Raw genomic sequence first — 15970 nt, forward strand, 5'->3', positions numbered from 1 at the left:
TTCTAGGAACACTGCTGTTACTTTGTCCTACGTTTTACGGTTCAAAGTTAATGGACTTCTGAAGCAAGAACAATACTCATCTAAGTGTATCCAGATGATCACACTTGTCGACTAGATCTTCTAAGAAACCAATGCAACTTCTTAACCAGTTATTATGACTCTAAAGACCATTGAGCCCAAATAGTCTACTACACAAAGGCACCATTACCTACACAAAAAGTGTATGGCCCATGGATAAGAAGTCTGGAGCAAAATCTGGTGAAGCAAGTCTTAGGTCATGGTAAGTCTTGGAGCTCTGACTTAAGAGTTCCCACTAGGCATGTAGATCCATAAGCAATCCCGCAATCTTCATGGTTACAGAGTCATAGACGAACATGTGTATGTGCTCGGTCAGTGGTAAATTGTACGGATGACAATTGCATGATGTCCCTATGCCACCCACGTCTTCTTGGACTCAATTTTCTTCAGTAAGACTGGTCTACAAAATGGACTAGTATAGGACTTGCCCAGGTTCTTGGTCCCATATACGGACTCATGATAATATACGACCATGAGAATAAAATAGGTCAGTGTGCCAGCCGTGAAAAAAAAAACAGCTAATGCACGGACACGTATGTTAACATGGAGCCTTATGGCTATAGGGGTATTGATTTATTAGAATAGCCTACAAAGTGGTACCAATGATGCAGTATCCAATGAGAGCCCACCACTCATACCTCTAGGTAACCTTCAGACATGGAGGCATTTGTCAGGTCAAAAAGATTGAAGACGTTCACATAATAAAGTTACGACGTGCCAAGCAGTAAAAGTTGCAAGACTCTTCTAGAATAGTAAGTCATTTAGAATACAAAGTTGCCCTGCAAATCACAAACCTCGAGAAAGCATTTTGCGTGTGGACTTTTCATTCCCTTTTTCCTTTTCAGCTTCATCTTTGGAAGGTTTATCCTCTTTACCAGGGGACGGCGCAAGCTGAATCGATATTGGCTCCTGGAGATTTGGAATGGGCTCCTTCAAAATAAAGAAAAATCTAGATCCAGCTATACATTGGATTACGGGAGAGAAGATGTAGAAGGATACCAGTCCAAGAGGACCAAGATCTATACCAGGAGGCAAAGAGTCGTCTTCAGGAACGCAAAAAACCTTAAAACAATAACGAGTTGATCTATGCGGAAACGTTTACAATGACATATGGATTTCCCATATGCTGACAGATACAGCCCCAAGTCTAAGCTTATATATGAAAGGTCATAGGATGCGCCACTGGGTCATAGCAGATCTTGTGTGACCCAATTAACGTCTGTCAACCAAAGAGTGACAACTTGAAAGAAGTCAAAGAAAGAAAAACCTCACCCCATGTACCAGAATACCATAAGGCAGCTACATGCAAATGTTGACTTGGGGCACCCAATGTCAAGGAACTTTAGGTACCCCAACTCAATATTGACATGCAGGCTCCCAAACGGGCCCATCATTTCAATCGGGCATGGACTCTTGAATACAGTGAAAGTTGGACTAATCAGGATTTAGGCAGCTCATGGCAAAAACATCAAGATCCACCAATAAATATCTTATGTGCCTAGCCCCCCCCACCCGGTGATGTACATGTCTACCCCGAGCCATACAGTCTTAAGACTCGTAAAGCCTTCATTTTACCACCCCTAAATGGATTGACAAAGCTCTTCAATAAATATTTTTAAGCAATAAAAAAACGTGTCGACAACAAACCACCGTCAGTAGAACAGATCACGCCAGGGTGTCTGACAATAAAAGAGTCAAGATAACACTCAGAAAACTTTGAGTAATTGCGGTTCAGTCTCTCTCTTCGTCCAAAGTAGACATCCATTAACCGGCCCATAAACCTAGATGACATATTAAAAGCACATCTTACCTAAAAGCCTGGGCATTACACAAGGGGACGCTTGTGGAAACACAAGTTTAAATCTTAACACTGCAAAAAGCCTATTGTTTGCTAGATCCGCCGCAACGTAATGCGATCTAAACACGATAAAGGATTTACCCTCGGTCAAATAAAACCGTTCGCTAAGATGATGTCCAAATGATTACAGATGGCAGGTTACAAAAAAATAACATTGGGGTTGGGTAAAAGAGGTCAGGACTTCTACAGGTGGACAACGAAACTCCATGGTCTTGGGTGAAACAGAGTATTAAAAATATTTCAAAAACATTCACTACCGAATTGGAAATTTACCAATAATTATAAAATTCCTGAATCATCTTCAAGTACCTAAAGTCTGTTCATCTGTTTCATAGGCATATGTCTCTCCGCAGAGACCCCATTGACAATTGTATCCATCAACTAGAATACCCAGACTCAAAAACACACCACCTCACGACTCTACAATGATCAGAATGGCCAAATTTTAAAGTCAAAACTTTAGAGTTGAGACAGTTCATCTCAAATTGAGTAGTAGATCGGCTCGTGAACAACCAAAAATATTTGTTACTCAAGTCCAAAAAGTCACTGATAATCCACAGAAGTGGTCAGCAAGCCCTTATGTACCCATAGAGGTGGTCAACAAGTCCTTATGTACCCATAGAGGTGGTCAACGAGCCCTTATATACCCATAGAGGTGATCAACGAGCCCTTATATACCCATAGAGGGGGTCAACGAGCCCTTATATACCCATAGAGGTGGTCAACAAGCCCTTATATATCCATAGAGGTGGTCAACAATCCCTTATATACCCATAGAAGTGATCAACGAGCCCTTATATACCCATAGAGGGGGTCAACGAGCCCTTATATACCCATAGAGGTGGTCAACAAGCCTTTATATACCCATAGAGGTGGTCAACGAGCCCTTATATACCCATAGAGGTGGTCAACGAGCCCTTATATACCCATAGAGGGGGTCAACGAGCCCTTATGTACCCATAGAGGTGGTCAACAAGCCCTTATATACTCATAGAAGTGGTCAACAAGCCCTTATATACCCATAGAGGGGTCAACAAGCCCTTATATACCCATAGAGGGGTCAACAAGCCCTTGAGTAGATTATTTTTGTCAATAAGTCATAAGATAATATACATATACTAACAAGTTAATTTGCACATTAACAATTTTTTTAGGATTCTTTCTTCTACCATTTTATCGATTTCGTAAACAGACAGCAGAAAATAATTCACAACGTAAATTTCAATGACTAAGGCAATGAGTCACAAGGGTCTAAAAAACAAAAATAAAATAAACCCACACCAACTACTCAATTTCTTCTCATCTTGTCACATGCTCAGTCTCTCGCCCTCTCCATGTATTGCTCATAACCACCACAGTCATTTCAGTGGGTCAAACTGCAAGGTCACCCTTATATTAACTTGAAGTCATGCTGCAATATTGCAAAATACATTAGGAATCCCAATGGCTTGACAACACATAATAGATTTACAAGTCACAGCCCTATGATAGGATGGAATATGCAGGATGAAAAAAATAAAAAAACAATGTAAATTTCACAAGTAAAAAATGAAATTAATATGGAGATTATATCTACCAAAAATTTAAACTCATTTAAAATATATATATATATATATATATATATATATATATATATATATATATATATATAAAAAAAAAATTCCAAAAATATTTCACCAACGGTTAAGATGAATGGAAACCTTCATACACGTTACCTGAAAGTCCACGGGGGTATCAGCTGTGGAAGGAGGAGGAGATTCTTCACACACAGCCAGACTCCGCACTAGCTTTAACTTTGAACTTGACTAAAGAAAACGATTTACAAAAATAACAATATAGGAAAGATCAGCTTCAAAACAAATTTTTTTTTTTTTTTTTTAGAATTTTTATTTTTGCATTCACAATGCATTTAGCAGCATTCAGTGAGTCCATAAGCATTTGCTAAGTAAATTTGCAAAAGAGCAAACCAAAAATTCAATTTAAAAAAAATAAAATAAAAAAGCACACAAAAAAAAGCAGAAAAAAAAGTGCATTTATGCCAAGACCACACACAAAAAAAAAAAAAAAAAAAAGAGACCAAAGGGTCCAATAAACATGCCACACACAAGCCTGTTACTATACCTTCGACCTTTTTCCCGTTTGCCCCAAAGGCTGAACGGAGCGCTAAAAAGATTAGGTACAAAAACATCAGATCAAAGAAGGAAGAACAACGGGATAGAATGAAATATTAGTGATGTCAATGAAGCTGCAATTAGAAGCGACAACGTATAAAACCACCGTTAGGTTCCAGGAATTAATTGGACCCAATTATTTACATTAAAAAAAAATTAAAAATAAAAATAAAAAGACCCCCCCACACACACACACACAACAAGGGAGACCCTGCTGGGATTTTTATGAAGGAAAAAGTCAAGATCATCAATCAGAATGATGAAATCCACATAAAATTAACCTTTCCAATCTGTACTTCTTCAGGCAAAAAAATCTAATTAATTAAAAAAAAATACAATTCTAAAACCTAAATACAAGTCTGTTTATCACAATATGACCTTGACTCATCAATTTGTAACTAGGTACACCCACTATGCATGAGCAAAATGTTCTCCTCTCCCCCCCTACTTTTTAATAAGTCAGGGATGTAGAAGAAAAGAAGCCTCTCGATTTAATCGAACTAATTCCGGCGCCAATTAATAAAACAAAAGTCTAATAACGTACGCAAGTGGTTTTTATTATTTAGCCACAGAGATTTTTGATAAATAAAAATTACTAGCCCAATTTACTTTTGCAATTAAAAAAAAAAAAAAAAAAAAATTAAAAATTTGAAAAAAAAATAAAAAAAAAATTGTCTGATTTGTGTTCTTCGAATGATGGAGTTAATATGAAAATAAACCCTACAGATTTAAAGTGACATTTTAATAAAAAATGCATCAACTTTGATGAATTCTAAAGGAGGCCGGATCTCAGATATTGACTCCGCTCCCATGAGATCTGACCCCAAGACAAATAATTAGCTTTTTTTTTTTTTTTTTTGCTTTTATTTCCCTACATTACACTGATCACGCTACATGTAAACTCGAAAGTAAATTAAGTCGACGCAACCGCTCCCATCTCCAGTCGGCGCTTTATTGTATTTATATATTTTAGCACATTATTGCATTTATTCGGTTCGCCTCTTTATAAGTGTGATGCATCAAGATGGAAGGTTGCGGTGATAAATCTCCCCGATCATCGCAACCGCGCGCTCAGACTTAAACTAATTCCAGGAGCGTGATGTGTCAATTCCGGAGCCAGTGCGGAAGAAAAATACTGTACGGGCTTCTTATATTGCGCTGAAAAATGGAAAAAAATAAAAATAAAAAAAATGCCTTCAGACTCATAACGTAAGGCTGTACAATGTGAACTGCTTACAGGAATAACCGGGTTCGATTGAGATTTTTTGCTTTTATGCAACTCGCATTTTAGTTTAAGCAATTTGATTTAAAAATATAATTTTGGCAAAAGAAACAAAAAAAAATTAATTTTTTTAAAAAAATATTTATTTAAAAAATAAATAAATTGACCCTTAGATGGGGGATGTGTCCTGTGTCCTATAGATCGCATGGACTCTCTCACAGTAATAACATAAAACGAGGGATTCTGGGATTCCTCTTAAATCCTCTCTTGATTGAACGCGTCCTACCGAAGCCTAGAAGGATACTAGAAGTCTGTGACCCGTCTTAGTACGGGTATTAAATCAACCAGGGGCAAGATTTAAAGCACAGTCATTTAAAGGAGGCTATACGCATTCAACAGCTATTCCCTCCAACTTCACCGTGCATGTGAATGCTTGGCTCGGCCGAGTGTGCATGTGTTCTGATGGGAAGAAGGCAGGAAGTCATTGGCAGACATCTTTCCCTTAAGAACAAAGGGTCAGGTATGTTGAAATTTAACTTTTATTACCCAATGAATTCAGGGTAAACATCACATAAGCTATTAGACTGGTCTACTCAACTGATATCTGTGATTTTAACCAACCTTGGTCTAATAGATAGGGTCACGTTAAATCCTTGGTGTGACAATGAAGATACGTTACGTTCCCATTAGTATGTTTGTTCAGATAGGAGAACGTATAGGTTTATTGTATGGAGTTGATAGGGTTAATAGATGGTGCCAAATACCTCTGACGTGAAGACTTATTGACTAGAGATGAGCGAACACTGTTCGGATCAGCCGATCCGAACAGCACGCACCCATAGAAATGAATGGAAACACCTGTGACGCCGGCCAGCCGCCGGCAAAGTCAGCGTCACAGGTGCTTCCATTCATTTCTATGGGTGCGTGCTGTTCGGATCGGCTGATCCGAACAGTGTTCGCTCATCTCTATTATTGACCTAACTAACCCCGATCTGTTTTAGTCGACCTTCCACCCAGACCATCAGATGTTGACCCCAAGGTTCGGACATCTCCCATAGACATTAGTCAGGGGTTGTGATAAAATGACTCAAAAGACAAAAAAAACCTAATATACATGCAAAGACACCTTGGGGCTCTACAACCTTTAATCTCGTAGCACTACTTGGGGCTATCTGGTGGTTAAAATCTGCCAATCAACAGCCAACACCATCATTGGTGACACTGGAAGAAGCTGTAGAAACGCCGCCATAGGCAAGGTTCCAGGAAAAATCAGAAGGAAACATTTTTTTCAAAAATTCTCTCATTTTGGGTCAAACAAAAGTTCAAAATTCCAACACGACCACATCACTAGCAGGTGACATTGAGGTAACACTGCATGAGATCAACTACTTTCGGACTGGTAGATGTGGCCGATACACCAACGGTTTCTCCCAACCTAGGTGTGCAAAACTGGTTTTACACAATTGGGTAAAGAACCAGGTAGAACCGCTAATATGGAGAGAAATCTTACCCTCCGTGTTAACCTTATTGAGCTGACCTACGCAGCGACAGGTTTGACTTTTGAAGTTAACTCCTGCTAAAGGGAATTTCTACCTAAAACTAAAAACAAACACAAAAAACTAAGCCCTGCAATTCATTGTCGACCATCAAATTTTTACAACGGCTTCTCCCTTTAGAGTTTTCCATGTGACAACACGAAAAGCATCCAGGACTCGCTCCCTAAGGGGTTGTCACTTACATCCTTAGGTTCTGAAATCTCCTTATACCTTCATGCAGATGTACAAGGACAAGCGGAGATGTATTATTCAACTAGGAAAATTTCATTTTTTTGGAAGAAAACAAAACCCCAAAACACAACCTCCGTAAGGAGCTCTAAAGGCTGTCGTTTCCAGTTCTCACCGAAAGCTTAGAGAGTTACGAACAGGACAGAGAATTTGGAAGAATTTTTGGTTCTTGGTGGAAATCTCTTTGGTTAAGTCTTCAGCTGTACTGGAAGTCTATAGAGCTGCGTCCGCTCTGCGGCAGCCAGGAAGGTTATTTTAAGCTGGGACCCATTCACTAGAATCGGACAAAGCATGTGGTAGCTACAAAGCTCCGGCCAACAGCCAATAGGGGTGCACGGAGTTGGACTTCACCAATCTGCGACCCATCATAAACCCGAGACGCCCCCTTTAATAATCTGGAGGTACTAAAAGCCTTCAAAGAAGCCCTTAATGTGTCCCCGAACTATGGCCGGCCACTCATTTATGATATAAATACGTACTGTGCAAGGCCCAGTATTTAGGCTATACCTAAGATTGTTTTAGAGTTGGGCAGAGGGAATGGCAACCATTAAAGGGGATTTCCTGCCTCAAATGCATTCTTCATGTTGATAACCTGTCCACAGGATATCCGATATGTGGGGGTGCAACAATCCGATCCCACAATCGGTCATCAATCTGGCTGCCTCTAGATGCAGGAGGCTACAGTGGTCGAACCCCCACCGATCAGATTCGGATGACCGACCCTTGTGTAACCTGTGGCTCAACCGTAAACTATGGAGGAGCAGCAACTGTTTAATTTCCCTGCAGCACCACCACAGGGCAGATGTGGTATTACACTTTTCCCTTTAATATCGGCATGGGCTGTGTCCCATGCCAATATACTCTTTATAGGTACTCGACTCTGGGCAATAGGACCAAAGTACCCAAGTCGGGGTTTTCTAAGCAATGATAGGTTAGAGGTCAATACGGACATCGCGTTGTCTATGACTTGTATAAACCACAGAATTAGGCAGGGTTGTGGAGTTGTACAGGTGAGAATTGGGTCAAATTCTGGGTGGAGGAATTAAGTTTAATAAATTCGAGGATATTCATTGCTTATGACTGACCAGGCTGTCCGCTATTTAAGAAGGTCTTAGAAAAACAGAGAAGTCAGAGTCGGTGGTTTGGCCATGGAATTAGGTTAACAAGTTGACCTCAATGTTTCCCTCTAAGAGCGGAGTCACCACCGACCACATTAACCATGATGTCCCAAATACATATGGTGCCTGGACAAGGTCACATCTAATCTATGAAGAAGGGAAGATCTTACAGAATTTCTTTTATGGTTAACGTGTAAAATTTCCAATTTGTCCAAACTATAAAACCTCATAACCCATTACGTTTATAGGTCAAATCTGCCCCATAATAAGAACCAGCCGCACCAAGATCGGCAAAAACATTCCTATATTAGAACGGCGGAAACGGGCAAAATACAGTAGAACGGGGCTACGGGTTCTCATGGAGTAATGAAGCGGAAACGGTTCGGTGTCAATCATACACGGCTCGGCACTGCAGTTGAGCGCTTTTGTAATTACGCGGAAAATTGTAGCAACGGAGTGAAGGCTTGAGTGTGTCACTGTCACTATTCATGGCACATAGCTGGGGAACATCTCCAGCGAAATTGAAAACAGCAAGAAATTCTTTTTTTCTTCTCCCTCCCTCTCCTCTCGTATCCACCTTCGACTGCAAGAGGAGTAATTGAATCAAATGTGATTAAAGGGGTTCTCTAGGATTACACCAAGAGAGTCCCAACATCTAATCTTCTGACTCACAAAGATATTTTCTCTCAAGGGTCGGTCCGGAGATGCAAATATTCCCGAGTACAGGAGCAAAAAAGAGTAGGGTTGGTTCACATGCTCAGGATTGATTGGTTATGCCTGGTCTGTATCCACAGGACATATGGAATAGTAATAGCTTGCACCGCCAACAGACATGACCAATTAATCCTGCCCCCTGCAGCCGTCATCTACAAGACTGTACTCAGGTATATAAATCGGGGGAATATACAGACTTATAGCTCTATCGTTACAGGATACTCGAGATCTCCTTAAAGCAACAGTAACCGCTAATAAAGGGCTTTTCGGGAATCTTTATAGGGCCGACAACTGTACACGCTGGTTTGTAAGGCTTAGACTAATCTTATATGGCCATAATTTATAAGATTTTTCTATCAATGTGATCATTTACGTGTTTATTCTATGCGGTTTCAAGGGGGAGGTTGATTTAATCCAAGTCATTAACAATATTATAAGGCTTTAGTCATCTACTTGACACAAAAAATTAAAATTAGAATAATGCATTTCAAAAATTTCCAATTTTTTTTTACAACATGCCCCCTGAAGGAACACATGGTAACCGGTTACACAAGTCTATGGAATATTTGTACATTGGTGAAAGATTCTTAAGTGTGAGTGGTAGGTTACGTTTTCTTACCCAACTACATAATGAACAAAAATTCTAGGAATTTTTTTTTTAAATTCTAAAAAAAAACAAACAAAAAAACAAAACAAAACAGGGAGCGCACATGCGGGGAAATAACATATCTAGCAAAAATCAAACATGATTTTTTTCTGAAAGATGGGAGTTGGATCTTTTTAGTTCCAGCACATGGCTTATTAGTAATTCTTAGGATGACTTGGGCGTCGTCTTCAAAACCCAACAGAAATTGAGAGAGGGCAGAGGAACAAAATAAATGAATAAATGACTAAAGATGGGGGCAACACGGTGGCTCAGTGGTTAGCACTGCAACCTTGCAGCGCTGGAGTCCTGGGTTCAAATCCAGCCAGGAACAACATCTGCATGCTCTCTACGTGTTTACATGGATTTCCTCCCATTCTACAAAGACATACTGATAGGGGAAAAAAATGTACATTGTGATCTCTATATAGGGTTCACAATCTACACTTTAAAAAAAAACCAAGAACATTACTACAGCCATAGCCGAGGTTTACATTGAAGAAGGAAAGACACGTCAAGGTCAAGTGATACTTGGCGATATTTGCAACATCTCTTGTAAGAAGTGAAACTATTATTGCATTTATTTATCCAATTATCACTTGGGCAGGTCGATGCTTGCCTATCATTGAAAAAATATAACAAAAAAGTATATATATATATTATGATTATATTTGTATCGGGTCCATTGTAAGAAAACAAACACATGCAAAAAAATAAAATAAAATATTAAGAAACCTAGTTAAAGTTGCAGAAGTTTGCACTGTACAGTAGGATCCCTGATAATTCCCAGGTTAAACCTTGGCCCGGGGTGACGCGGCCTTACCGTAGGATCCTGCTTATCGCAACAACCGTCGTCCTTTTCTGCCGGTCCTTTCTCATGCCCTGCTGTTTGGAGAAGGTTTTCGATGGAGCTGGAGTGGCTCAGGTCGTTCTCGGATCCCTTCATTGCATCGGGGTCGTCTTTAACAGCAACAATACCAGACATCCTCATTGGAAAAGGTCACTTTAAAACTTTAAAGGATATACAAAACCTAAAGATATTCAGAAAAAATAAAAAATAATTTTTTTTTTTTGAAAATTGGGTAAAATAAATAAATGAATGGATTAAATAAATAAATCTCATACTAGGCCGGTCTATCTGATGCTTGTTGCTTAGCGGAGCTGAATTCATCATCATTTCACTCTTGGGGGCTGCCTTGTTAGCGCCTTATATGACACTTTAGGTTGCCTATGGTTTTACTAGAACGTTCTTAGCTCTGCTACATCAATATGAGAGACTATACAAGCAGATTAGTACTCAATGCATGTGTAAGACGTGGCCGGTTTACATACATGTGCGCCATGTACATGTCAGGCCATTGCACTACCAGTGGAGAGTGATGACACTTTGGACAAGGTTGTGTATACAGTCATGTATCAAACACATATTCCGTAGCGCCGTATCCACACCATACCACTCACAGAGCACATAGTCTTATCAACTATCAAGACAATCCCCGGCAGTACAGAGGGGGTTAAAACAGGATCCTGTAAAAATCAGGCACCAATTATCCACCCCTGGGATTGTCAATGTAATGGCTACGACAAGCTGCAACTTAACCAGGGCCATTGACTGACACTTATTTTAATTTAACCCTCGAGATGTCACATTCCATCACAAGGGACCCCGTAACTGCAGCAAAAAAATAAATAAAAAAAATTCAGGATAGCAAATGGTTAAAAACTCTGACTCTTCATCTACTTCCCAATATAGTCAACCCAATGTATTCCCAGTGGTCGTGGGTCTGTGGCATTCCTAGTTAACCCTTTAGCCTGTGCAGTTGCCTGGAATCCTGACACATGGCTCCAGGGTAGGTTATTACATAGATCAGAATACATTGCTGTAAAAATGTAACAAATTCATATATATAATATATATATATATATATATATATATATATATATATATATATATAGAAATTTTAGTATTTTTTGCCAACTCTGTTTCACCTATAATAATTTTTTTTTATACATCTCTAATGAAAAAAATAAATAAATTATATATATATATATATATATATATATATATATATATATATATATATATATATAAATTTATATTTTGTAATATTTATAGAAAATCTGATAAAGTATTTTTTTATTTGTATTTTTTTTTTTTTTTACTTTTTGTACTTAACATATATGCATGCATAATATATCGCAATGTAAGGAGAAAAAAAAAATATATATATATATATATATATATATATATATATATATATATTCAGATTTTCTTCCTTTTCCATTTATACTAATTTTTTGCCTGGTGTGCACGCTCACAATTACCCTCCCCAATCCCCTCTCACGCCATCTATTACGTAGCTGCTCACTTATTAGCTTTTTTTAATTTCCTTAGTGATGCCAATAGTAGAACACTACATTGCATTACTGCAGTCATTTGCTTGTTTGCATGCTGCAAACCACTCCGGGGTGCCAATACTTCTGCAATGACACCAAATTAAATGCAAATAAGTCACACCCCCCCCCCCTACAACCCTTATTTTTCAGGGGCTATAATTCAGTAAAATAGGGGGGTTGGCTTTAATTGTTTTCATGAAGTGTCAGCCAGGATTCTAAACATAGACTTTAACAATAGACCGGTTCCTGTTACCATGGGAACAAGAGAGGAGAAGCATTAGCTGCAGCTTCACAAAAAAAAAAAAAAAAAAAATGTGGCGTACAGGTAGCAAGAACAAAAGAGCAGATCCCCGGCATACATATAAATATATTATCGCAGGAATGTGCCTGTGCATACAGCAGACAAAGGCACCGCCACATTTATCATCATTTGCTTTAGTTTTATGCTAAATAACCTGACCCCGGAGCAGACCGAAACGTTGACACCATGCTGCAACAAGCAGGGATCTGTTTGGAGTTGGGAAAGGTTCCGGTGTGCCAGGTCACGTTGCATAAATCACTAGAACCCCCAGCGTGTGATTTCATAACCTCATTTGAATTAAAGGGAAGCGATACATGCCGCGTACAACGTTGTGGAATAGGTTGCCGCCATGTCGAACAACAGGACATCGAATGCACGGTATGGCGCAACGACGACCAACGCGTATAGATGCGCAGGAAGGGACGGTCTCATCGCCCAAGGATTTCACTTACACAGCAGTAGGGGAGTATTATATTGAATTTTTTCGAAATAAAACTATTTTATGGGGGGGGTACAAAATACCAAAATGCACAATATTCAAAGCCGGTACGATGTGGATAATGGTCAACAAGGTATCCAAAGAAAGAAAAAAAAATAAATAAATTGGAAACCAATATTGGAAGTTTCCGCCGCTATTCATTACAGATAAAACACCATTGTCTTGTCGGTGCCCTTATCAAATCTGCTCTCCAATTAGTAAGCCCTTGTGCGGTGACCTCATTGAGAGGTGGGCAATTACCGGCCACTTCTCCCCTCTCCATTCAGTATTAAAAATGATCCATAGGCAGACGGGAAGGTCAGGACACCAGCAGGGCATTTACCATTGTTCTTCAGGTTTTTTTTTGTAACGTTGCACGGCAATTACGGGCCAAGTTCCAATAGATGTTTCTACAGCCGTTAACTACAATCTGGTGCAGATCTAAAACTCTCAGCAGGCACCATCGGCCTAGGACTGTATGGACGTGCTGAGACTTTTAGTCCCACATTACCAAAGACTGCAGCAGAAGGTTCTAGAAAAAAAAGAAACCTACCGATGGAGCCAAGATATGGGGTTACAGCACGATCGCTAGACGTCATATGAATAGTAATGGAAAGATGGACCTGGAGTTTTTGGAATTTTTGCAACATTTACCTGATGAATCCTACTGCTATGAGTATGTGATGTCCCAGAGTAACAAAGAGAAATATTTTCAGGCTCCTTCCCACCGAGATTAAGCAGGATGTCAGTTGTAATGAACCATCTGGAAGGTGATAGAAGCCGTCCCATGTCCCTGTCACCAGTGGAAGGTCCTGGGCTGGGTGATGTGGCTGGAGGTCAAGTGCAGCATCTCTCGCACCAACCTAAAGACGACATATACAAATATATATATAGAGGTACAGACAAACGTGCAAAAAAAAAAAAAAAAGACAATTTGCCTCCAAAATATCCACGTGCAAACAAGATTCGGGACCGTAACCTTACTCGGTATTCTTCTCGTCTGCACCGCAGATAATGCAATGTATTTATGTAATAAAATGACTTCTCTGCCAAGACATTCTGCCAAGAGATTTGGAAACATAATGGAGAAAACAAGCCCAGGATTTGGCAATTTGCACAGATTTAATCATTCTAAACACCAGGACGTTACGCTGGAAAAATTAGATAATTGGAGAGAAAAAAAAAATTAAAATTTAAAGAAAAAAACCCCAAAATGTTAAAACAATGAAGGTTTTGCAGATGAGAAATACCTCTACATAGATTGCAGCCTGCATCATCATCTGCTCATTATCACTGGTGGGAACGTTGTGCTTAGAAGGACACGGTAAGAGGCGCCTCCTTAAATATTATGCAGAATGTTAAACTTCAAAAAAAAAAAAAAACCAAGGGGAAAGACGATGAGAGATTCACAGCACATCAACAGGGCCGGCCGTGTCATTTTATCCTATTAAAATGAAATCAATCGCAGTCACCTGGTTACGAGCCAAGGTGATCTCTAGAGGGGGGAGAACAAAATCCTGCAGCACTGGAGAAGAAAAGTGCAATAATGTGCTATAGGGTCCGTCAGGGGACTGAGCAGGGCAGGGGGGCTTTACATTCACAACACTGAGCAGGCAACCCATTCACAGCCCTGACAACACAACATAGGAGAAGATTACACGATAATTAGGTGTTTCCAGACCATCGACTTCTCGTGAACACGAGAAAAAAAAAATGTATCGCCAACAGATAGGACCAATGCAGGAACACATGGCTATAGATGGGGAGTTAGAAGGACCAGGACAATGAGATTTCACCAAAAACTTGGAAGGAGGGGGGAGGGGGGGGAGAAGGAGCCAAAAAGCAATGAAACTTGTTTACAGTTCAAGAACATCATTGGATCACAGATATAGGGAGAGCGTGGCTGGAGATCGCCGCCGGTGGGGAGAGGAACACAGGGGAAGGGCTTGGACTTGGTGAGAGTTTGGAGAGCCGGACCGGACCCAAGTCCTGGCAAGAAGCTCAAGTGACCTATTACATGCCCCACGTATAGGCTGGGTACTCCCGGGCAAGGTGAACACGGAAAATTCATTGTATAAACTACTCACGTGTACAAACCAATTTAGCTAAATGCACATTTATGAAAATGATTAAAATGGGGGGAAAATTGCTTTTTGGTAACAGAAACTATAAAACTTCAGATACCTGTCCAAATATAAATATATATCTGAATGAATATATCTACACATATATATATATATATATATATATATATATATATATATATACACACACACACACACACACACACACACACACACACACACACACACACACACACACATACATACACACACACGCTTTGCTTTTAATAAAAATACATTATTATTATATTTATGTACATGCAGCACCAGCTTCAGAACCATATATATATATACACATACACACACCTTATAAAACCTCAGCTCTAATACAATAATCCTAAAAAAAAAAAACTAAAAAAAAAAAACAAAACTAAAATCCTGCAAATATATCAAACATGTACAAGACATATTGAACCAAACAAGGAATTTTCTCTAATATAATTTAGTAACATTGACTCCCAAGAAACAATGTAACATTCCAGAGACCTAAACATTCCATCAATACATATATAAATATTTGCAGAAAAACATAGAAGCAACTTCATAGAGCACAATTCCAAAAATTGTAAATAAATGGGGAAAAAAAAATAAATTCAATTTTGTTACTGAATACCGGTGATAAAAACAATGCATCACTAACGTAGAAGCAAAAACTGCAGAATATCAGGAGGAAAAACTGAGAAGAATAAAAAATAAAAGCCTAGTAGGTAGCAAGCCAAGGACTTACTGTGCAGAGCAGTCACATACCTGAGCCATCCCGGCTTCTAGCTTCATTGCAACAAATTACAGAAGATATGCTTTCCATAGCATCTACACAATGACTCGGAATTGCTCTTTGAGAGAGCGATTATTGCAACCCTGCACTTAGACGATGTTTCATGCACCTGGCAAACAGTCTGTTAAGGCAAATACAGGAGGTTGCGAGTAAGCACACAGCCAACAGCTGCCCATGGAGTGATGTCAGCGGCAGCCCAGCCAGTAGCAGAGCAGAACAACTCCAACACGTCTCAAGCTAAATTCAGATCTTCATTAGCAATTCAGTAGCAGATGATGTAAAAAAAAAAAAAAAAAAAAAAAAAAAAA

The 15970-nt window shown here is 39.3% G+C and overlaps 1 protein-coding gene across 10 annotated transcripts in view; it reads right to left on the bottom strand.

The window, feature by feature from the left end:
* The window catches only part of R3HDM1 (R3H domain containing 1), a 75983-nt gene that overhangs the window by 34218 nt on the left and 25795 nt on the right, over window positions 1-15970 (bottom strand). For 9 of the 10 annotated variants that reach the window (XR_012717356.1, XM_075284549.1, XM_075284551.1 and 6 more), the window contains 5 exons: window positions 13419-13627; window positions 10412-10619; window positions 4058-4099; window positions 3652-3741; window positions 873-1008 (listed from right to left, as the gene is read on the bottom strand). Coding sequence is in view for 9 of the 10 variants with exons in the window: in XM_075284549.1 (XP_075140650.1) it covers window positions 873-1008; window positions 3652-3741; window positions 4058-4099; window positions 10412-10579 (436 nt within the window). In the remaining variant the exon portion in view is untranslated. Of the gene's footprint in view, window positions 1-872; window positions 1009-3651; window positions 3742-4057; window positions 4100-10411; window positions 10620-13418; window positions 13628-15634; window positions 15801-15970 lie in introns of those variants that run through there. The other variant, XM_075284545.1, reaches the window with a different exon arrangement.

The sequence above is a fragment of the Leptodactylus fuscus genome, chromosome 8 (assembly GCF_031893055.1).
Source record: "Leptodactylus fuscus isolate aLepFus1 chromosome 8, aLepFus1.hap2, whole genome shotgun sequence".
Classification (NCBI taxonomy): domain Eukaryota; kingdom Metazoa; phylum Chordata; class Amphibia; order Anura; family Leptodactylidae; genus Leptodactylus; species Leptodactylus fuscus.